This window comes from Gasterosteus aculeatus, chromosome 6, assembly GCF_964276395.1.
Source record: "Gasterosteus aculeatus chromosome 6, fGasAcu3.hap1.1, whole genome shotgun sequence".
NCBI classification, from domain to species: domain Eukaryota; kingdom Metazoa; phylum Chordata; class Actinopteri; order Perciformes; family Gasterosteidae; genus Gasterosteus; species Gasterosteus aculeatus.
In genome coordinates this window covers 12,596,631-12,620,030 of record NC_135693.1, presented here as the reverse complement: position 1 = coordinate 12,620,030, position 23,400 = coordinate 12,596,631, and the positions used below count along the sequence as shown (strand labels likewise).

At 43.9% G+C, this 23,400-nt stretch overlaps 4 protein-coding genes across 5 annotated transcripts; 3 read left to right on the top strand and 1 right to left on the bottom strand.

The window, feature by feature from the left end:
- Window positions 1-5,571: 5,571 nt before the first annotated feature.
- Window positions 5,572-6,993, top strand: LOC120820464 (DNA damage-inducible transcript 4 protein). Its single transcript, XM_040178221.2, has 2 exons — window positions 5,572-5,913; window positions 6,122-6,993. The coding sequence occupies exons 1-2, from the start codon at window positions 5,745-5,747 to the stop codon at window positions 6,622-6,624; spliced, it is 672 nt and encodes a 223-aa protein (XP_040034155.2). The 5' UTR covers window positions 5,572-5,744; the 3' UTR covers window positions 6,625-6,993.
- A 414-nt stretch (window positions 6,994-7,407) lies between these two features.
- Window positions 7,408-13,256, bottom strand: dnajb12a (DnaJ heat shock protein family (Hsp40) member B12a). Its single transcript, XM_040178217.2, has 9 exons — window positions 12,679-13,256; window positions 12,155-12,335; window positions 11,708-11,853; window positions 11,450-11,620; window positions 9,846-9,925; window positions 9,621-9,730; window positions 9,369-9,541; window positions 8,962-9,104; window positions 7,408-8,026 (listed from the first exon to the last, which is right to left on the bottom strand). The coding sequence occupies exons 1-8, from the start codon at window positions 12,893-12,895 to the stop codon at window positions 8,983-8,985; spliced, it is 1,200 nt and encodes a 399-aa protein (XP_040034151.2). The 5' UTR covers window positions 12,896-13,256; the 3' UTR covers window positions 7,408-8,026; window positions 8,962-8,982.
- On the top strand, window positions 12,840-15,407 carry trmt2b (tRNA methyltransferase 2B). 2 transcript variants are annotated; one of them, XM_040178215.2, is made up of 2 exons: window positions 12,840-13,893; window positions 14,410-15,407. In XM_040178215.2, exons 1-2 carry the CDS (start codon window positions 13,039-13,041, stop codon window positions 15,034-15,036), a joined length of 1,482 nt encoding a protein of 493 aa, XP_040034149.2. In that variant the 5' UTR covers window positions 12,840-13,038; the 3' UTR covers window positions 15,037-15,407. The 2 variants fall into 2 exon arrangements, with proteins under 2 accessions (XP_040034149.2, XP_077960580.1); XM_078104454.1 differs by having other exon boundaries at window positions 12,894-13,893; window positions 14,455-15,407.
- An 895-nt stretch (window positions 15,408-16,302) lies between these two features.
- scdb (stearoyl-CoA desaturase b) lies at window positions 16,303-23,377 on the top strand. Its single transcript, XM_040178219.2, has 6 exons — window positions 16,303-16,691; window positions 17,629-17,867; window positions 18,682-18,812; window positions 19,294-19,499; window positions 20,352-20,584; window positions 21,691-23,377. The coding sequence occupies exons 2-6, from the start codon at window positions 17,645-17,647 to the stop codon at window positions 21,888-21,890; spliced, it is 993 nt and encodes a 330-aa protein (XP_040034153.1). The 5' UTR covers window positions 16,303-16,691; window positions 17,629-17,644; the 3' UTR covers window positions 21,891-23,377.
- Window positions 23,378-23,400: the final 23 nt, after the last annotated feature.

Sequence of the window (23,400 nt, the reverse complement as noted above, 5' to 3'; positions counted from 1 at the left end):
AATTGTGTTGATTACACTAATTTATAGTCGCATTAAGAATATTTTAATTATGTTTTTGTATTGTTTTATCGTTTTGTTTTGAATTAGGCCTACAGTATTTTACTAATGAATTCAAGGTCCACTTTATAGCTTCTTCGATCACATCATCCATGAAAGGACTTAGCTGGTCGTGTGACCTGCTGTTCAGCTTTCATCCATAACAGTTGAATAATTTATGTTAATCGAAATATGCAGACTTGACTAAGAACAACTGTGTTTACGTTTCAATTGAAAGTTGTCAATATCAGAATTAAAATGCAATACTATAATGAATTAATTCCTGAATTAAATCATTTGACAGACAGCTTTAAATGACGGCATCTTTCAGAGCTGCCAATTGGATTTGTAAATCCTTTCTTGTTATTTTAGTAGCAGGTGTCGCTTATTTGAAAGCACAGAGTGGCCAGAATTACCTCAACGAGAAAATACACAACTACATTTCAGGAACATTATTGTGTTGTTTTGTGGACTAGAAGCTTCATGTTATCAATTGTAACATTATCAAAATACCTTTATGTTTGATGTGGGATACCCAGGAATAAACTAAATTGATTGTTAGTTGCATTTGACCACATTTTTTTCCATAATGTCCAAATCTGCAGGAAGAGCCACTATAACAGCGCAGCAGAATTACACAGCAAGCCTTCATAAAACTGGAAAGATTAAGTATTTGCTGCCTCTTTGCCTCAGAATTCTTACTTGGAGCGACAAGGAGGCAACAGAAAGAGGAGGGTTAGTTTATCAGTCTGCTCTTGGGCTCTGTTGCAGATTGCCCGCAGATAATGGCATCCCTTCTCATATACAATACAGGAAAGCCCCATTTAGCATATATCTGCCCTGTCGGCTGTATCGCTGCTTGCTACAGTCTCACGCGGTTCCCAGAGCGCCGTAGTATATCACGGCTTGTAATTGAAATGCTGGATTAACTGATGCCATCTTTATTTCATCCTGGAGAGTGTCTTTGAGGCCCTCTTAATAAAAGCATGCAGGCAGGAGACAGGGTGTCATCTAATCCCTCAGCTGAAAGCAATCAAGTTCACCAGCGAAGCCAAAAAGAGAGGGCCAGTTGTTCAAAATGAACACAATGTGATCAAATCTGTGTCTGAAAGCAACAAGGGATTTTTGAATCTATATATTCAGGCGTACATGTGACGCTCATTTGCAGATTGGGAAAAACAAAATCTATGTATGCAAACACCAAATCTGTTTACCACATGTCAGTTTGAACTGGATTGTCCTCAGTTTGAACTCTCTGCTGCAAAACAACATCACAGTGACATTTATACTGATGCGTTTTAACATGTCGCTCTGCAGCTGCTGCAATCAGCCAGCTTCATCCTCGGGGACAATAATCAAACCAAAGGCGATGGGTTCGAATTCAGCAAAACGGCCTGGTGATTAACATTACGCGCGCTTTAAGGCACATATTAGGTGGAAACCTTGCGGCCGCTGCACACAGGGAGTCAGGCACAGAACCCGGATCGTGAACCAACAGAAAGATGTGATGTGACAATCATCCGGAGAGACAAGGGCAGAACATGGCAGGCCAACAATGTGCAACTCATTTATTGAAGCAAGGTAAAGAGAAAAGGGGGGTAATCCTAGAATCACAGAGCCATAGGGGGGGGGGGGGGGTTCAGGTAATCCCTTCATAAAAGACAGGGAGAATACGTTCCTGTCAGTCACGAGAGCGTGGTTGCCCCAGGTCTGATGCTTTGTTGAAGCCATCTCATTTTGTTGACAAGAAATGTGTGGATCAGACGGTGCACAATGAGAACGGGATGTTGTGTGCTGTTATCAGGAACCGGCGCCTTGCACGCTTAGACACAAATGGGCCCATCATTGAGCCCAAATCAGTGGTAGACATTATGAAGTTGTTTTGTGTTTCATTAAGAACGGTAAGGAGGAATAGCTACCGTGAGAGTCGTAGTTGGATTTAACTGCGCGCAGCCGGGCTAGCTCTTCCCTCCAGCTGCACGGGCTGCTAGCGCCAACTTTTCATCCAACTTAAGAATAGTGGTATCATCTAGCTCTATTTGAATGATATACAGTACACTGCGAAACCCAAACAGCAGTCACAATTAAAGGTCTTAAGTTTAATTCCAAACCAAATAAAAAAAGCCAAACATTGGCAGCATTGTTAAATAATGCACATGCTTCTAAAATGAGAGCTGGCGTCACCCAGGGACGTGTCACGGTAAGAGTAGTTATAAATAATGATCAGGATCCTTTTCTCTGTCTTGATGTCATGTGGTTCATCATATGTGCATCGACTTTCTCACTCCTGCAACTATCTTTAAGCAACGGCGCCCGTGTGTGTGATGACATTCAATCAATAGCAATGATAAGACATGATAACACAACCTGGAGACTGCAAATTATCCAGTTCCTTTGGGTGCTTTACGTCAAGTCAGTATTTAGAGAAGAGACACAAGATAATACCTTTAATATGTTTGCATTCAGTGCTGCTCATGTCTGGCCGAGGAAAAGAAAAACGAAAGGCCTGATTAAAACCGTTACACAGTACGAGTAGAGGAAAGTGAAAGGAAAAGCATGAGACAAAACAACTGGATATGAAATGTCTCAAAATTGTGAACAATGCATCAGAACACCAGACAGAAAGCCTTTAACTATTATACATGCATAACAATATTGTTTAATTGTCTGGCTATTTTGCACGATTCCACTGCCATTTTGACATGTCATAGCAGGGTAAACACAGATGTAATAGATCAAATGATTTTTCCCCAGTTAATTGATTCCAGTGGGCCAGCTTGACAAAATACCAGAGCCTGGTCCACCTAAATGGAACACAGCCATAAATAATAGTATTAGCTACACCTCTATTCATCCTGCAATGGCATGGCAATATGGCTTCTGGGCAAAGGGCCTATTGTTTTTATATAAACAAACTGCACTCCTGGTAACCTTCTCTGAATACTTACTTCAAAATGCTCTCAAAATGGCAGAATTATGTTGCCTTTATTCAACCTGGTCCTTGTGAGCAGCAGCTTGCACCCCTCTACTGTTTCCCACCAATCTGCTGAGTGGGAGCTTCGTTAACTGTCAATGTGGAAGCCTGTTGGCCAAAAGCAAGAAAGTGGTATGTCATCAAAAGACAGGTAAAAAAAGGGGTGGGGCCAGGGAAAGGGAGATAAGCGGTTACCTGAGCCTTTGTAATACCCATACAACCATGTTATTTAGTATTCACGATAATAAGTTCTTCACATTACCTAGTCTGTCAAATGCAAACATACCGACAACCGACATATGAGCCAATTGTAATCATACCGCGTGCAGCATACTTTGTAAAGACAGCATTAGTTTGTACGAAAAGTAGAATTTGGAGTTAATTTCTCTCAAAGGGCTTTTTCAGTTCAACCTCAGCTCATAAACCACATATCATCATTATTTTTAAATCACGGTTGGTCAGAAATAAACTCCTAATTAAACCAGTACCCCCAAAAGTGATGATTTTTTTAAATTAGTGTGTAAAGCCTTCATGATTTGTAATGTGCCTCTTAGCAAAACATGCCAGACATCGGTTTCTCTGTCCCCCATACGGCCTGTTTCTGCTTCCTCCAGCAATAAATAAAAACCTAAAGGGAACGCCGTACAAGCTCCCCCCTCAGCCGACGCAATGAGTTCTGCACTTATCTGTAAGGATTTACAGAGAAAAATCTGTAGGGATTTACAGATAAACACTTGCAAGGATTTACAGATAAACATGGCTCAGATGACACAGGGACACGCGGTTGAATATTCCTCATGAAGATGTAATGCTACTTTATTTTTTCTTTTATTAGATTTGACATCATTACCTCACTTTTTCAGTCATGAGCAGTGATAAACAAAGCAACCATGGTTATTACACTACAGCTCCGACCCTGCTCACAAATAGCATGCTGTTGCTATAGCTACAGCACGGCAAATGCAATCCAGGGACCCTTTTACCCCCCTACTGAATTAATTAACAACATGAGCATATTTAAGAGTCCGGAAGAGAGGGTTGTATCTGAGCTAAATCAAGTGTAAATATGCTTCATTTTGCATTGAAGTGCCTCGCGATTGCTCCGGGTCCTTTCACACCAATTAGTGAACTAGTCCTTTGGAGGGAAAAATATAGGAAGCGGTAGGTTTTTGTTGTTGTTGTGATACACTACTGAGTACCTCAGCTAGAGCAAATAGTTACCCCAAAAGAAATCCATTCCCAACAACCCATTAGGTAGCTGATTTATTATATATGAATTACATAGCCCGAGGCTGGCTCAACTCGCAGCTCTCTCGGGCCTGTTGGATCTGTAAAACACAATGCCTGTCAAGCTTTTTTTGCTCTTATTCATTTGACTTTTCCCCCAAAACAACATCGCGTAGATGTTTTTTCCCTCCAAAATGGTGACACAGAAGCTTAAACTTGGTTAGAAGACATATTTTTGGAGTCATATGCAGTGACACAGTAGAGAAGCAGAATAAACACGCAGTTGTGACTGTCAAAGCGCGCATGCGCGTCAAAGATTGTGTGTGTTCAGGCACATTCACTCAAAACAATAGGTGCACCCAGGCACGAACATCTAACATCCAGTCATGCACACAGACACTTTTGATTTAAAGCTTCTTTACTGTCGGTTTTACAAGTAATGCAAATGCGCCCCCCTCAGAATATGCAGTGTATTACACCAGTAAGGACAGACCCCCCGGTAAATTCATTTATTTTATACTAGTTTGCATCATTGAGTTCCGCACAGGTCAGAATCACAATCTCCGACAAACGTGAAAAAGAATTAGCAATAATTCAGCCTTAGCGGACAAAGAGAGACCGTGTATGCACTATCGATTTTTACAGAGGACGCAAACGCAAAAACAAGAAAAACACTTACTGTAAACACGTTGACCAACGTATGATAAAAAGTTAAAGTCAATAATCTACATGTCTCCGTGCTCGTTATTGACCAAAAGGTCCATAAACAAAATGTTCTGAATCTAATGGTTTCAGAATAGTTGAACGAATGTTACAACAGGACATTGTAGGGCGCTGACTTCACCGATCTGCAACTTAAAAGAACTTTATTGAGTGTGCGTCGGTGTCGTAAAGAGGCTCTTTGAGGGACTCGCGAAGATTACAATGCATCGATTTTAGAAAAAAGAAAAAAGGTCAGCGTGCGTGTTTCCGATCATTTGGAGAAAACACGCCCCGTACGTGCGGTACGTGACGGCTTGAGCTGCAGGAATGAGTCTTTCCCACAGCGGTTTCATCATCTTTTGCCCCCCAGCTGAGAGGCTGGGTCATAATGTTATTTCATGGCATTTTGACCAAAGGGCACTGATTGGTCCGTCGATTCGGATGTTTGATCCCAGATTTGTATAAAACTACTTTAGAACAGAAAAAAATAAAACAAATATAAGTGTGTTTGGGGGTCGGTGCCTGCTTATGGGGCTTAAATCCTTCGCCTCACCCGAGGGACCACAAATGTTGCTCGACTGGATGAAGCGCTGAAGACGTGAGCTGAAACCTCATTGGTTGATAAACACAGAGGGCGGGGCCTCCGCTCTGTGTATGTATATATAGAGCTTTGTTCCATTGTTGCAGTGTGTTTTCCAGTTGGTTTGACTCAGAAGTGGTGTGGGGGGGGTCACCGTTTGAAGACACCATAGCACTTACTTTACTTTTTTAACCATCAGATCCTGTTTTTCTTTCGTTTGAAAAAATGTCTTCTTCTTCCAACTACTCCCTGGATGGCAGCTTTCCTCCGTCTCCGGCGGGGGGCGAAGGTGCAAAGCGACTGTCCTGGGGCAGGCTGCTGCAGAGGCTGACTGAGCTGAAGGGGAGCAAGCAGAGGATCACAGATGACCATCGGTGGAGCAGAAGGGGAACTGGTGAGCGTTGCTGGCTTTTGCATGACGAAGCTCCATTGTGTTTAGTCCAAGATGTCATTTAGTTTTTATTTCAGTTGACTTGAACTTCTACAAAAATATGGATTATGAACAGACAAAGAGCGAGAGGGTTAAACAAGGCAGAGGCCTTCATTTTAGTAAGCCCAGCACTACCAGGGCGAGACTTTGACCTGTATTCTTTTGTTTTTAGGGTCGGTGGCGGACATCTCCTTGTCAGAATCAGAGAGCAGCTTCTTCTGTTACCCTCTGGAGGAAGCCCTGGCTGCCGACGTCGTAGCAACGATATCCCAGAGCCTCACAGACGCCTCGAATGTCCTGGGCTGCTCCAAACTCGTCTTACCCAACTTACTGCTGCACAACATCAGCCAGCAGCTGCTCCACCTGGCTGTCAGCGAACCCTGCGGCCTCAGGGGAGCACTCATTGACCTGTGCGTGGACAACGGAGGCCAGGGCCCCCTGTGCGCCGTGGACCAAATAGCCGTGGACGCCAGCCTGGTCTCCACCTTCCACGTGACCCTGGTGCTGAGGCTCGAGTCCGGTGGACTGTGGCCAAAAGTTCAGAAGCTCTTCAAGGGTCGCAAGTCAGAGACGTCTGCAAGGAACCAGGGCACTCGGAGGATGAGTAAGAACTTCAGGGCCATCAAGAGGAAACTGTATTGTTCGGGGGCGCTGCTGATTGAGGAGTGTTGCTGACCAAGCGCTCCGAGCTGAACTCGCATGTGGGACTTGCTCTAGAAGGAGGCTGGTGGGATAAAAGGTTGTTTTTTGTAAATACAGTAGCTTATGGGTCAAACAGGATGGTTGTGAGTTACCACATTGTAATTACTAGTGTACCGAACTGTTCCTGGAAACAGACTGTGACTCACGGCAGCTGCTCACCTGGATGTGTGTGACATGAAACGGCATCGATTCATGTTTGATCATGTGTTTGTTTCATTCCTATGAATGTAAAGTCACAGCCTTAAGGGAACAACTCACGTATTTTGATAGTCAAATGTGACCTAAAACATGCGTTTTGTACTTTCAACTTGAACATATCGAAATAAATATTTTGTTAATGGCTCACTTGTAAGCAGTCAATTACTTCTCATGTGTATGTATGTTTAACAAACAATGTGTCATTAGGGTTTGGAACATCAGTCCGTTCATTCACCACGTAAAGGGAAAAGTGTCAACAATTATAGGTTGAATTATCTTTAAACCTGGTTCTGAAGTTCATGTCCATACAAAATAATTTTTACTGTTCATCTTTTGCACTTATCAGGTAAAAATGTGTCCAATACTTTAACATCCTTTGTTTTGCATCATGACCCAAACAGACATTACATCTGCATCAACAAGTTAGCAATGTCATTGTGAGCATGAATTGAATCATTTGAATAGCTTAAAGCACCACTGCGCGCAAGTACAGCCTCACCCGACCACTAGCATGGCTGTAGACTGAAGTCTTATTTTAAAGAAAAAAACATGCACTAGTTAACCATCGGACAAGTTTAATTCAAAAAAAAATCTTATACAATTTTAGCATGTTAATTTAATAAATATGGTTTACTTTTATTTGTGCAACAATTCAATACTTCCAACAGGCTACAAGCGAATCCACAAAAAAACAATAGTAGATGATATCAACTCCAATAAACCCTGCACTGTTAAAAGAAAATGAATATTTACATTGGTTAAGAACTATAAAAATTACACTTTCCTTGTGAGTGGCTCAGACATTTGTCTATGAGAAGGCCATATGGTTTCTCAAAAATGATTAAGGACAACAAAAAAGACTGGGACAGAGAAAACTAATCTTAGCAGCTTTGTTTACCGTCCGGACAGACAACTATGCTCTTACTTTCCACGGTGACGCCCAGCGGACTCTCACCATAATGAAGAGACCAGAGTGAGAAAACGTCAGCGGTCAACTCAATGCTTCTCATAAATGTACAGGAAGTCAATCTACGACAAGTCGCAGAGAGGTTCCATGATCAGGTTTGCTGCCCACTGCACGTAAGGCATTTTTTATTCTCTTGGTTTGCTGCAGAAATATGCTCCAATTTCAGTGGGCTCCGACCGATTTCTTCTAATGATTCAAGTACCGAGAAACCTGCAAAAACAAAAGAAAGAAATCACTGATAGCTTTGCAGCGGCCACTACGTAGGATGAACTCTGATTAGATTCCATACATGCAAAGATAAACCCCAAAACAGATCCTTCACTATCACTTGCACAACGTTCAGAATCAGTGAACCAGCAGCACGGAGAAATTGAGCTTTGACATTTTTGCATGTTTTACACAATGTCAAACCTCTCACAGCCGTGCTCTATTTTTCAAAAATGTTTTTCCCATCTTCAAGACAGTTGAAAAACGTTTTTATCTGGTATCAAAACCAACTTGTAGAACAGTCACATTTGTTCAAGACAATCCAGCAATGTGACTATTACATTGGCTATGATGATGATGGCTAATTTTTTTAAATCAATCAAATCAAAAGTTTTACCATGTCATGACAAAGCTGCTGTGAGCAGGACATGCTATAAAACCCCTTTTTGGTGATGTCGTAAAGTGCTTGTAGGAAACACCGACATTGGAGACAACATAGCCAATTCTTAAATATCAGGTGTCAGTCCTGCTTCCAACTGGACTACCTCGCGTCAACAAGTAAAGGAACGGAGTCAATGCTTGCTACAGTTCATTACATACAGGAAGCAAGTAGTTTAAATTTAAATGAATGGCATGAGTTGCCCGGTAATGTTTGGATTCAACCCGAAAACCTTTGGTATGTTTTGAAAAACCTCTAACCATAATGAAGTGTGTTTGAATGGGATCAAAAAAGCAACACACTCTAGTTTTTTGCAGTTCATGTACTATATTTTTGGTTTCACACATTTTCTTCTGTGGACTGGTGTTAATATCTTTACCGCTACATTACTAGCATTGAGCAGCTGCTTTCAGTTAATCTATATGTATGGCTTCTGTTCCTATCAAATAAATACAGACACCATTATACTGTAAAGAGACTGACGGTAGTGGCAACTTACCCGTGCGTGCACGAGTGGTTTCTAGCCATCCAATAGAACCTGAATCTCAGATAGTCTGGAACAGCTGGGAGTCCCCATTCTCTGTGCCCTTTGGTACAACTCGGAATCCCCAAAGTAACGAGCACGGTACAGCAGGCCCTCCTCTGAAAGGAGAGGATGTCAGTACGTATGGCACGGTTTCAGTGCTAAAATGCTACAATGATTGATGATACAGCCGCTCCGATGTGGCTGTAGCATCAATTTACTAATCCTTAAAAATAGGACATGATTAGGCTCATACCAATAAACTAAGAACACACCACATTTAGAATGAAGATGGCATACTGCGCAGTGGCAGAAATATAAAGCTGTACTAGTTAAATTACAATCAACTGATTCATTGTTTCGGGGCGCAAGCCAAAACTTACTCTGCTGCTTCTCCTTCCAACAGTTGTTTCTGAGGTTGGAGATGTAGTCTTCTTCGACACTTCTCTCAACATTCTTCATGTTGTTTCCAGAGAATTCTTCATTGAAGCGATCTCCCACATAGAAAAGCACCTTCAGGTTTGATGTATGCCTTTTGTGAATATGTCCAGCTGAGCTGATGTATAAAAAAAGTCATTAGAACCGGGTGAAACAGATGAGACATGAGAACGATCTCCGAGTGGTGAAACACTTACGGACGGTAGCTAAGGCTGTAGGGAGGCTGGGTGACCATCATTTGGCTAAGAGCAGAAACAATGATGAGGATTAAGATGGGCATCAGCTGGACAAACAGAGCCAGACCTCCCTGTTCAGGAACAAACACAAAAAATCATTTGATTATGGTTTCCTTGCAGAGAGCGTACAGGACATCCGCTCGTATCAAAAGCAAGTGTTAGTATGGTATTTTAAAGACGACTTACCTCTCTCTGCTGTTCTCGTCTTTCTGGCCTATTTTGGTGTGCAAAATGCATTCTTCCATTTCTGTAAACGTGGACATTACCTGAAAAGAGCGTAAGAAAAGACATACAGTGCATTTTAATGATCAGCTATGGGCAGAATAAAGTTTTGCACCACTTCCCACCCGAGGGTTTTTTCCTTAGAAGATAAAAGGCAAAGACAGTCTAATAAAATTAAGAGATTCACAATCGCCTTGACTCCAGCGAGAGGATGATAGCTTATTAGAGTCGACAGCATACAGCATAGAACACGCAAAAACGCCATTATAATCAGTGCTGTAGTGGTAAAATTAGAGGTGGGTAAACTCTGAATTTTGTGATCAGACAGACCTCGACGCGATGCGAAGCAACGCAACACAAATTGTTGCGACTCTGTAAGGCTGTCCTGGCTATATTACATTATGCTATCAGTAAAAGTCATATACAATCAATGACAATGAATAAATGGTTAGTTTGTAGTTTATTAAATCTAAGAAAAAAGTGAAGAAAAGTATGTCAACACAACAACACAATTGCAGATTAAGAACTATCTACATATGGAGTCTCCTTTTTACAGTAGTGCCCAGAGGGCCTCCTTGTCCTCCACGTCAGGTCCTGCCTTGCACAGAGGAGCCATGAACCCCAGAACACGCGTTCTGGGGTTCATGGCTCCTCTGTGCTTCTCTCTCTATTGGCCCTGGTGTTTCTCCTCTCCCTGTGCTCTCTGCATCATTGCCTGTCCTATCACTGCCTGAACAAATATGTTGAATTTAAGAGTTAACCAGTTAAGCAGCCTGTCAATTACACTGACAACACAAGTTGAAGGAACACTACGTCAGCATAAATAGCCTATACAGCACGTTTTTTTTCACGTTGAGAATTGACTTGTTTTCTAATCTACGCGTCACCGGGCGTTTTTCTTGTCCTTTTACCGTGCACGACCAGCGAACACAGAGCGCGCGACTACCCCCCCCCCCCGTCGGTCGTTCCGCCCGCAACGACTACTACACCCCTCCCCCCGTCGGACCTTCTCGGCCGGTCCGCGAAATATTGTCTGACATGAAACCGGTCTGTGGGGTAAGAAAGGTTGGGGACCACTGGGCTGATCCACAGCGTGTATGTGCCTCCTGGATCCTGATTGGTCGCTGCTGCAGTCGCAAGGCACTGATTGGATGCTCACAGACCGTAATACAGCGCAGATGAACATGATCCAGACTACGGCGTTTATATGTTCAACAATAGGAAACGTAGTCTTAGCTGTTTTAAAATTACACCAAGTTTATTTCGGATTATTCCAAAGGAAGAATACAAGGCACAGGGAACTTTGAGGTGCGTAAACGCTATTTCCAATTCCAGAGGTGCGTAAACGGCGTTTACGTGCGTTTACCCTCCACTACAGCCCTGATTATAATCAACACTCAGCCTGCGCAGAACGCAGTGAAGAAGGCTGGCTTGCTGCAAAATGAGGCTGCTGAGGCGTGTAAACGTGTTACTACAAAACATGAAAACCACAATACTTGTGGACCTCCAAAGCACTGCGCTAAAGTACCACATCCGTCAAGTCCAATACTCATGTGCCTTCTACTTACTTGATGGAAAGCCTCCACCAAAGAACATGTTGAAGAGGTCCTCAGGTGAGATGTCGGCTTCAAAATCCCGGTGGTTTCTCTGCCTGGTTGGGTGTGATGGTTCCTCTCCATACTGGTCATACTGCCTTCGTTTTTCAGTGTTACTCAGCAAAGCATAAGCATTACCAATAGCTGAAAGGCAAATAAAAGAGTCCCCACATGGTTACACTGAAAATTACATGTGTGTCAAAGAACGGCACTGGATTAACTCTAGTTTACCTTTAAATGCATCCGTGGCTCCAGGCGCGTGATTTTTATCCGGATGAAATTTTAGAGCGAGCTTTCTGTAAGCTTTTTTAAGATCCTCCTCAGAGGCCGTCTTTTCAACCCCCAGAATTTGGTAATAATCTTTACAACTCTTAATCCTGTAGCAAAAACACAAACAAAAGCAGAGAGTTAGGGGATTAAAGAGGAAGAAATGTAGAAACATTAACAGACAAGATACCTCAATATGGAAGCAGTAAAGACAAACATTTATCATTGAACGAACACAAGATCATTTTCCCATATAATTGCTGTGGCATTTTGGATTTACTGCATATTTCTTCAGAGACCGCATTCCCTACACCCAAAAAGATTGTGTATGCTTTAATACATAGTTTAATCAAGGTAAAATGTTGCACGTCCCTTCAGTTTGCTCAAACAAAAGAACACATATGCAGTTACTTTTTGACAGCGTCGAGCTGATCGGCCGTGTACGGTTTGCCCGAATCGGTGGCCCCCTGTGCGGACACATTGGGCTCCTCTCCGTGGCTGCTTCGGTGTCTCATAGTGGGTCCGTCTGCGTTCGCAGGACCGCCATTCTCCTCCGGAGGCTTTCCTTTCTGAGCCAGCAGCTCCAGCAAGTCTGCGGAGAAGGTGGGAGTCGAGTCATTCAAGGCTGACGCCGGAGTCTGGTTAATAATCAGATAACGTATTTAGCTTAGTCAGCTAACGTTTAGCACTGGAACGTTAGCGGCTAACAAGGACGTCAACGGTGCAAATGCGACCCGCGTTGGGACAATTTAAGACATTCAGTAACCAAATACGTTGCTGAATTTGGGGGTGGTGCTGAAAAACTACAAATACCAGTGTCGGCTTGGAGCAGCTGGTGTAACGTTAAGATGGTTATGCTAAGGTTAGCTGATTTCCAGCGATGGCCCACCGAACGACGTTAAATCTCTACCAAAACAGCCGTTCGTTCGACGTACTTTTCGCCTTGTCTGTCGGAAACAGCCGCTGCGCTTTCTCCAGGAACTTCCGGGCTTTGTCCGGCTGGTTGTTGCTGACTGAAATTAGGGCTATTTTAATGCACCGCTCCGCTTCGTCCTTGTTTGAGTCCATCTCGGTACAGCGGAAGTGTTTACTTGCCCCGGGACGCACGGAGATGACGTGTACAAGCTGTCGGTCTCTGAAATAACGCGTCATAACAGTTGAATGAAACTAACAGCATGCCGTTCGCACGCGCGACTAACACCCCGATGTTTGAATTCAGTGGTGTTCATTTGATGCATATATGAATATATAACTGATCCTTTACGACACTAGCTAACGTTACTTTGAAAGTCGAAATGGCTTCGGCAGCTTCACACTGCAGTTCAGTTATATTTGCCAAACGTAACATTCTGTATAACATTGCAGTGAGGCAAAGCCGTCTGTTGTTTTCAACTAACGACGCTACCTCAGATGGCCAGAGGAAACCATCACAGCGGATAAAAAGTCAGAAGAATCCTCCCAGGACAGATCACCTGTCGTGGGAGGAAAGGCTGGCCGACGTGGTCACTCCTCTGTGGAGGCTGAGTTATGAAGAGCAACTTGAGGTCAAGCGGAAGCATCAGCAGATGATCCTCTCTCAGCTGGCCGGGCACCTCACAGGGGACCCACAAGGCTCACCTGTCAGGGGTAAACTCGGCTTCCCCGTGTTGCCCGTTCTGCCGTCGCCAGTCCGGGATGGCTACCGCAACAAGTCCACGTTTTCAGTTAACAGAGGAGCGGATGGAAATCCAAAGACGGTTGGGTTTTACGTGGGCACGGGCCGGAAGGGAAACATCGTCTGCGTCAACGGAGACCACCTGCTCAACATGCCGGAGAAGCACAAACTGGTGGCCAGGTGTTATCAGGACTTTCTCCGCCTCTCGCCTCTGGAGCCCTGCCTGCTGTTCCACGCTGGGGGTCACTGGAGAGAGGTCACGGCGAGGACCAACGCAGAGGGCCACACCATGGCCATAGTGTACTTTCATCCACAAGGGCTCACCCGAGAAGAGGTGGCGGCCCACAAGGCCGAGCTGGTGGAATACTTCACGCTGGGGCCTGGGTCGGTCTGTCAGTTGGACTCGCTGTATTTCCAAGAGAGCGGCATGACCCGCTGCAGCCACGAGGAATCGCCCTACCAGCTCCTGCATGGTCAGCCACACATATACGAAGAGGTATAACACGACACCGTCGAGCCACCATGTGTTTGAATGGGACTTTACGTAGTGTACAGAATACATTCCAGCACTTGCAACCATGAAATTGTGTTTGAAGAACAGTAGATTTGTTCAAGCAGGTGCAAAATATTGCTTCACCTTTTTACGCAGGCCAGCCTCACGGCAATTACAAACCAATGAACAAGATGACAGATACAATTTGTTGTTAGTTATAGTTTGATTTGATGACATAATTGTGAACTAATGTTTCCCGAATCTGTACTGGATTACTAAATTGATCCAGGACGGATTAGCAGTGGAGGAGAAATGGAACTAAAGGTTTTAAATAAAATTAGTGAGATACGTCTCTAATTATTAAAAAAAAAATACCTCAACAGCTTTTGTTATGTATTATTATTCAACATGACATTGACATGTCAATAAGTTCTGCATTTGTTATGATAATAGACAAAGGAATGCAGGCACCACAATATCCGTGTAGTTATACGGGGCTTTTTTCTGTGTTCTTCACAGGTGCTGGGCTACAAATTCCGCATTTCTGCCGATGCCTTTTTCCAGGTAAACCGGGCAGCTGCTGAGGTGCTGTATACCACCGTGAGACACCTGTGCTTCCCTACGCCCGAGGATGGTGGAGGAACAACAACAAAGCCTGGCGGTACCCTCCTGGATGTGTGCTGTGGGACGGGGGCCATCGGCATCACCGTTTCTCCCAGAGTGGACCGAATCATTGGCGTGGAGCTCATAGAGCAGGCGGTGGAAGATGCTCGACACAACGCCGCTCTAAATAAAGTACTGAACTGCGAGTTTGTCGCCGGGAAGGCGGAGGTTGTGCTGCCTGCCGTCATGTCCCAGTTGAGCGCCGCAGGCGGAGGCCCCCTGGCAGCCGTGGTGAACCCCGCCCGAGCTGGGCTGCATCACAGGGTGGTCCGAGCTCTGCGAAACCAACCCGCCATCCGCAGGCTGGTGTACGTGTCCTGCAAGCCGGATGGGGAGGCCATGAGGAACTTCCGGGAGCTTTGCTGTGCCCCGGATCCCCGGAAGAAACTCTGGGGAGATGCGTTTTCTCCAAGTCTGGCTGTGCCTGTGGACATGTTCCCACACACGCCCCATTGTGAAGTGGTGCTTCTCTTTGAGAGGTAGCACGTGTTTTTCTTGGTCCACGGGTGGGCTTTCATCCCCGCAACACCTACATTATTTCAAAAACCCAAAAGGTCCTTGAATAATTATATATGTTAAATGATTAAATTACCCCCATGTTCAGTACCTTGGTTTTAGTCCTGCGAAGAAATGTTTTTTGAAAATCTTATGATCAATCCTGTGATGTATAAAAGTGCAAAGTGATGATTCAAAGTTGCTTTTTTTGTACAGACCAACCATTCTGAACTCGTATAATATACTTATTTTACAATGCTGTAGAAGAGTTCATTCATTTGTGAAGTCGAAGCGAGTAAAGGTAATTCTGCGTGAGCATGTGCAGTTTTTCCATTCAATATAGACCTTTTGTTAATCTGGTTGGTTCATGAAGTTCTTTAATGTGCTTTTAGTTCAGTTTGGTGACCTTGTGTGATACAATCTGACATACAGCAGATTGACAGGGGGAATTGACATTCGAGTCAATTCCCCGGAATTGAGTTCGGTCAATGCAACCATCACACAATATAAGCTTCACAAAATGACATCTGCTGTTCACATTGGATGTCATTACAGTGGTTTAGATGTGCCTTTACTGGTGTGCAGGTCGTGTAGTAGACGTACTCGAGCAGCAGATGGCGCCATTACTACTCGTTTCGGAGGCATCCTGTGAGAAGACGTCCCATTTATTCCAGTTCACTTAAGGTCAGTAAAATCATGACTGTACAGTAGAGGTTACCAACGTTTATCCGAGATGGTACAATTGAAACAAGGCGTCCCTGGCTTATGAATAGTTATTTTATCTTTTTTACGACTTGGGAAAACCCCCCAGTTACCCTGGCAATGCACATTTATGGCACAATCTTCTCATATTTCACTCATTTTTGTTTCTGTAAAATAAATAATTTGTTCACAATACATTTATGTTTTATGCACCAAAAGTACAAAGTCTCATAAATATAAGAACCACATCTCTGCTGCAAAGTTTCACAAAGGCTTCAAATGGTCAATGAGATGTTCTGTTCAGTCTATGCGAGTTGATATCCACATCTGACAGAACTATTTTCGACGTCGTCTGAAGGGAAAACTGTATTTTATCTACCAAAAGTTGGGAAAACACATTTGAGGAGTTCCCATCCATTTCAGATCAGACTTTGAAATCGTTAACTGAAGCTTGCAAAACCCAAATTTGCCTTTGCACTGGAAATGTTGACATGCCGGCGGGGCCACCGGGATCAGTCATGCGAATGCAAATGTGCCCATGGCCAAAATGTCAGCGTCACTGGCGCGTGACATAATGCCGGGCGTGAAGAGTTGACCCGCGTTTACAACATCTTGCCACATTACATCAGATTGCAGGGGCCATATTAAGATCAAAAGGTAGATATGGCATTGGGCCATGGGGGAAACATGCGGGACATTCGGAGGGTGACCCCCAAGAAGAAGAAACAAGGAGGTGGTTAACATAATAAAACAGCCAATAGGGTATTTCACAGCGCGTGGCATCAATTTCCTCGTCGGGCAGTTGCTTTAAAAACCACCTCAGCAGTCGGCTGCAGCAGCGACGACTCGAGCCACCGGAGACCCACGCAGCAAAGAGTCGCCTCTCGCTCGTCATCCTTTCCCCCCCTAAAGCCTCTTCTTCTCTTCTCTTCCTCCGCACGGTGAGTACTCTCGACTTGGGCAGACGGACACGCCTGAACGGACATTAACGAAGACACGACGAGTGCTCATGCAAATTGTAAGCGCTATTTGAGTTGTGGCGTCGCTGCTATTTTTTTTTTTTTTTGGAACCCATTTTTCCACCGCAGATAATGTTACGAAACCGTAACTTTTTTTGGGTTGATCTGATCAAAACACCGCTTCGGCACAACATTTTACGCTCACGTGGGGATGCTCGCTTTATTCTTTCGTTGAACTTTTCATTCAAAGGATACGAGGCTGCCGTTAGCGACACACACACACACACACGGCAAACTTCGAGCAACACGCCCACCATTCAGCTAGCTAGCTAGCTAGCTTAGCTACCAGAAAAGTTTAGCCCAACCGCCCACAGTACGCGTAGTTTTATTTTATTAATTTTACCCGCCGTCGTAACCGTGGCTTGTTTTTGTTTTCTTGGGAGGGTTTAGACTACGGTTCTACACAAAATGTTTGCCTTTACGTGTTGGTGCCAAGCGGCATCTTCCGGTGCAACAATTGTGGCATGACGACGTCACCGCTTTCATGCGAAGTGGCAGCAGCAAAGCGGAGTGACGTCCTGTTTTCATGCGTTCGTGCCCGCAGCTTTCCCACTCAAATCTGCGTATGACACCAATAAAAGGAGGCGGAATGGGGGGGGGGGGTCAAGGTGGTCTGTGTATTATCGGGTGACACGCGAGTGATGAGCCGTTAGGTTCTCTCTCTCTCATAACCGTGTCAGAATAATCGTTTCAGCCGAGTTTATTTTCCGCGCACCGTGTGCGCAGCAAGCCGCCGTACCTTCCTCTCTGTTCCTGCATCCCGCCGTGCGCATTCAACTGAGAAACATCTCTCTTTCCCTCCCCCTCTCTCTCCGTTTTTTTTTTTTTTCGGTCTCCCTGCTGCGCACTACCGTTACAGAACCCCTTCAGCCAAGATGACAGAGACCGTAACCAGGACCCATCGCGATGGCAAGCAACAGATCGCAGACAGCTCGACGGTGGAGGACGTTTTTGACGACACCTACAAAGAGAAAGATGGACCCAAGCCGCCGACTGCTCTGGTGTGGAGAAACATCGTGTTGATGTCCGTCCTTCATGCCGCCGCTCTTTACGGGCTGGTTCTCCTTCCATCTGCGTCAGTTCCAACTCTTGCGTGGAGTAAGTATTTACTATGCTGCGAGAGGCTTAGCAGTGCACTGTTTATTGTGAGCGTGTTTTGGGCCACAGTCGCAGTAGAGAATGTGCTGATGTTGTCATTGCAAACTACAATACATAAGGGGGGGGGGGGGGTCATGCCTATTGGAGAATGAGTCACTCGGCCTTGTGCTTTTTTTCATTTTACAAATCCCGATGCAAGTTTTAACTAACTTCTGAGGGGCTGATCGCAATTTGTCCAAATACTTTGCAGTGTTTTGACTGTCCAAAAATAGATTTGTTTTAATTTCACTGACACCAAACGTTTAGCTGCATAATTGCAATTTGTGCCCCATGGATGGATTTGTATGTCTATTGATGCATTACTTGATTTTTGAACAGTTCCAACCTTGTTTTCACTTCGGCACTGCATAATTCCCCCTCTCCTCTTCTATCTTTGCAATGCTGAGCTGCATATTATTTCACCGGGGGAAGACAAAGCACAATCACCATTTCCATAGACATCCCATTGTGAGCTGTGTGGCACCACAACAGAATGCTCTCTGGCAGTCCGAAGCCCCCGGGTCTCAAATCCTGGGCCGTCTTGTCTGGGCTCCACATTGGAACGCATTCAGCAGTTTAGAACAACAAACGTGTGAGAGCCAACCTGCGTGTCCCCATCTCCCCGCATAGATGACTTTCTCTGAACAAAGAGGCCAGGGTGTAATGGAAAGAACATGGTGCCCCAGTGACTTTGCTCTCCCGGGTGTAAAATGAATCTCTGTGTGGTGGTGACAGTTTCCCCTAAGCTGTGTCTTTCCTCCACTCTTCCTTCCAGCTGCAGTGTGCTACATCATCAGCGCCCTCGGTGTGACTGCAGGTGCCCACAGATTATGGAGCCACAGATCCTACAAGGCCGCGTTCCCTCTGCGAGTCTTCCTCGCTCTCGCCAACTCCATGGCCTTTCAGGTAAAACGGGAACAGATGTGGATGTCAAGTTGCGCTTTCATTGATCTCCAAAGGTGGAAGTTTGGCGTTTGCAGAAGCACAATGTTGCCATGTGTGTTCATTGGCAGTCTTCCTTAACTCTGACAACTGTAACAAAAAGTGATTGTGGAAACTTAACTCTAATGAGGGAAAAGGAGTCTATCCAATTCGGACCATTTTAAATCTGGCTATTAGAGGAGGGGGAAAAAAAAAACTCTGAACACACAGTATTGCTGAAAGCGGGTCATTTCTACATCTCTTAAAAGATTCGTTACTTGAAGGCTTAATATTCAGCTCTAAGATCAATAAATGCACAACAGTGCAGGGATTTCACTAAGCTAAAGCAATCTGAGGGCTATGCATTTATTGTTTTGTTACCACTGTTATCTCTGACCTTAATCAGGCTATCTGATTAAGGCTATCTATCTGTTTGTGCCTCACCTAATGTTTTCTGTGTGAGCAGAATGACATCTATGAGTGGGCGAGGGACCACCGTGTCCACCACAAGTACTCTGAGACTGATGCAGACCCCCACAATGCCACGCGGGGCTTCTTCTTCGCCCACGTCGGTTGGCTGATGGTTCGCAAACATCCGGACGTCATTGAAAAGGGCAAAAAACTGGAGCTGTCGGACTTGAAGGCCGACAAAGTGGTTATGTTCCAGAGAAAGTGAGTCAACGTTGCCAATAGTTGCTGTTCTTGTGTCTGTGTTGTCTCAAAAGGGAGCTAAAAGACGCTTACTTCATCTTTTATAGAATCCAAATGTTATCAAAACTTCATTTTTGTTTTAATAAAGTTTTCTTTTGGTGTGTGAAAAAATAAATACAACCTACTTTATCTTTCAACATACGTAATCTTTTACCCATCTGCTGGACTGCCAATACTCTGGGTGGGGTTATCGGATAGAAGATTAAAGGAGTGTTTTCAACCCCTAGGTTTACAACTTTAGAGGGCCGGGGGTGTAGTCTGTCTGCTGGAGCTCCACGTGTGCGTGGAACTGCCTGTGCAAACAAAATAAAGGGGGGGACGCTGAATAAGACCGATGGAAGCACAAGCAGCATCCACCACCTCGCCCTTCACACCCAAAGTTTGATACAGGCGATGTCGCACCATTAAAAGGAATTTCGCCTTTTCGCCCAGTCGGTGCCGCATGTTGTCGGCTGGGTTGTTTTGATCGTCATAACACCTGGTTCCACAATCTGATACTGGGTGCATTTTGGACCATGGATCACATCAGTTTTGGACCTTTGGTGCCCTCTGTCAACATGCCAACTTTTCTGGACACAGTCCCAGATTTTCCTTCTTGATTCATTTACTTTTTTTTTTTTTAACCTGACTGGGTAGAAACTTTGTGCAAATTATATGTTAATTAATATTAATTAAACTGTCTTATGTATATTCATTTCCACAATCTGCTACCCAAAAGAGTGACCGTCTGTTACATTGTTTTTAATTATTTAGAATTTAATATCCAATTTAATCTGTTTGAGTGAGAATGGCTCTGGTGTTCTTTTATTCCAGGCACTACAAGGTCTCCGTGGTGATCCTTTGCTTCCTCCTGCCCACGTTTGTGCCCTGGTACTTTTGGGGGGAGTCCTTGACTGTGGGATACTTTGTCCCTGGACTGCTAAGATACGCTGTGATGCTCAACGCCACCTGGCTGGTCAACAGCGCTGCGCACCTCTGGGGCAACCGGCCTTATGACAAGACCATTAACCCGAGGGAAAACCGACTGGTTGCTTTGAGTGCCATAGGTAAGGAAACTCCCTGTTTGTTGTATGTGTGTCACTGTTTAGTTACTACGGGTGTTTGCCTGATATTCACATGCCTGGTTGAAAGCGGATCCAGCTCAGCATCTGTAGTGCGTGGGTTTCATAATCCACTGGTTCGTGTTTATTTCGGGTCCGTTTAAGCTTTTGAGCTGTGTATTTAAATGTTTGTCAAGAGATGAACACTGGGTTATTTCAGTGTCATTGTTTTCCACGAGCGACGACTTTTATTTGTGGTGGCTGACACCGTGGGGGTGTGATGCTGCAAACAGCAAAGAGCATTGTTTTAGCAGAACGGCAACAAAGTCACACGCTAAATTGTGATTGCACAAGACTACACAATTCTGGGAGACATTCTTTTCGTCGGCAGAACATTATCTTCCATGATTGAAATGTGTAGCTTTTAGTTTTTGTATTGCATCAAACTAAATGTTAACCTGAGAGCTAATGGAGGAATAATTTTATTGGAAACAATTTTTTTTTAACTTTCCTACTGACCCAGAACGGCTGTCATAAACTCGTTCTTATTAAATGGAGGAGTAGACTATGGCCTTGAAGCATTTTCCACTCACGTTAACTTCTGATAAATAAAAGTCTCCTGGATTACTTCCTAACAGGTTTCAAAGACTGAATTCGTTCTGAAGTTGTTCAGAGTAACTATTGCAGCAATACCTTTTTTTGGGGGGGGCTTCATGACTTTAAGCTCAAACTCTACTGCAATGCCCCATGAGATTCGTTGGAGCCGTATCTCCTAAGGCTGCGGGCACACCACACGGTTACCGTGGCAACCAATGTTTCAATGATAACGGAAAGTCATTTGACAAATCGGATAGTCTGGTGGCTCGTTTTGCATAATTTGCATTGCATCACATGTCTGTCGGCATTTTAATCTCCAAATCCCCAAAAAGCATAAAATATCAATCAAATGTTGTCAAAAGCTATTTGTTACTGTGCTACCGTCCTGTGACTGTTAAATTTATTTTTAAATGAGCGAAACGGAACCATTAAATTGTTTTCCTGCGTATCGTCTTTCATGCAATAAACTTTGGAGCTTAAGCCCAACACTTAAGTCTTTCGCGCTGGTTTTTCAGGGGAAGGCTTCCACAACTACCACCACACATTCCCCTTCGACTACGCCACCAGTGAGTTTGGCTGCAAGCTGAACATCACCACCGCCTTCATAGACACCATGTGCTTCTTCGGACTGGCCAAGGACACCAAAAAGGTGTCGAAGGAAATCATCGCGGCGCGCATCCAGCGAACGGGCGACAGCAGCAACAAAAGTGGCTGAGTCATACCGGCTCTTTAACTGATACCTAACGTGTCGAACCAAGACCGAACGTAGCAGCAGGTATAGCAGCATTTCAGTGGTGATTACAATGCTTCTAAATATAAGATCAACCTTCCTCCCAGAGACTAATATTGGCTTTTGAGAGTTGTAGACTTTCCCTAAATGTGTGGGTCTCATAAGTTTTAAGTGTCCTCACCAACTATTCGTCACAGCCAGTGACCTGGCTTCATGTGCAAGCACAGCTTTTCACCATAATATATATATAGATATATAAAAAAAGAAACCGCACAAAGAGAATGGGGAGGGGGGGGAATGCTAATTGTGATTAAATGCTCTACTGGCAGCAGTAGAACAAACTAGAATAAGTCTGAGCAGTGAGTACAGAATAATTGACTGCGTATGTCTTGATTGTTAATGTGCTATTTATTAATCTTTGGCACTTTGAAAGCTTTATTGAAACTCCTAACAACATTGAGGTTTCTCTACAGGTGATACTGAGGGCCTTTTTGCTCTAACGTCTGTCCGTACTGCTATGTATCATTCCACAAGTGAGTGCAGTGTCATTTATTTTTGTCTCTTATAAGCTACGGTCTACTCTATTTTTGGTAAGATGGTAGTCTTACGAAATCATAAGCTGCTGTGGTCAAGGCCAAGACCGTCAACGCTCAATTGAACTGCCCTTTATTTATCATACCTGAGTAAATCAGGGTGAATACAGTACAAATGTGTTACACTTGAATTTTTTCACACCCACTGTCTTTAACTGTACAAGAGTGGTTCTCAATGAGGATAAAACTCTGGTGTAATGCATTGTATACCTCCCGTTGAGTAGGGAAGCCGACTCTGAATCAGACTGAAACCTAGAACCGGACTTCTCACTTAAACTGAAAAGAGATATATATTTTCATTTATTTTGTATTAATTTGAAATACACTGAGACGCGGTCTCTTAGACATGGCTCATGAAGGAATTGCCTTTTTGTGCTGTATGATATATATTGACACTTGTGTCAGGACTCTTGCCCGATTGCCTTATTTGGGTCGCACACCTGAGAAAAATAAATCTAAAAGTGCAAGTTATGAAAATAAATTAGTGTTCAGCCCAGTTCTTTTTGTCTGTCTCTTTTATAAGGAACACTTTAAAATATTTATAATGAAAGAGGGACTATTCATCAAATCTTAAAACAAAAAAAAGCGTAACTGATTTAACGTATGCGGAACCAAACAAGATCCAAAACTTGTTATCTCGATGATAATGCTGTGATATTTGTCACACATACTCTTTTACAGAGCAACACTTTGTTTTACAGTGTTAACTTCTTGAAGTTTGATTGCCTTAAAAAATGGCACCCTTTTTTTGAAAGTATATTTTTGCCCACTGTATGTACCGTAAATAAACCAAATTTTCTACTTGTGACAAATGTGTTTGCTGTTTCTGTTGATTCTGTAATGTTCCGGATTCGTATACTGAATAAAAATATGACCATACCCTTCGTTACATTCTTTCCTTG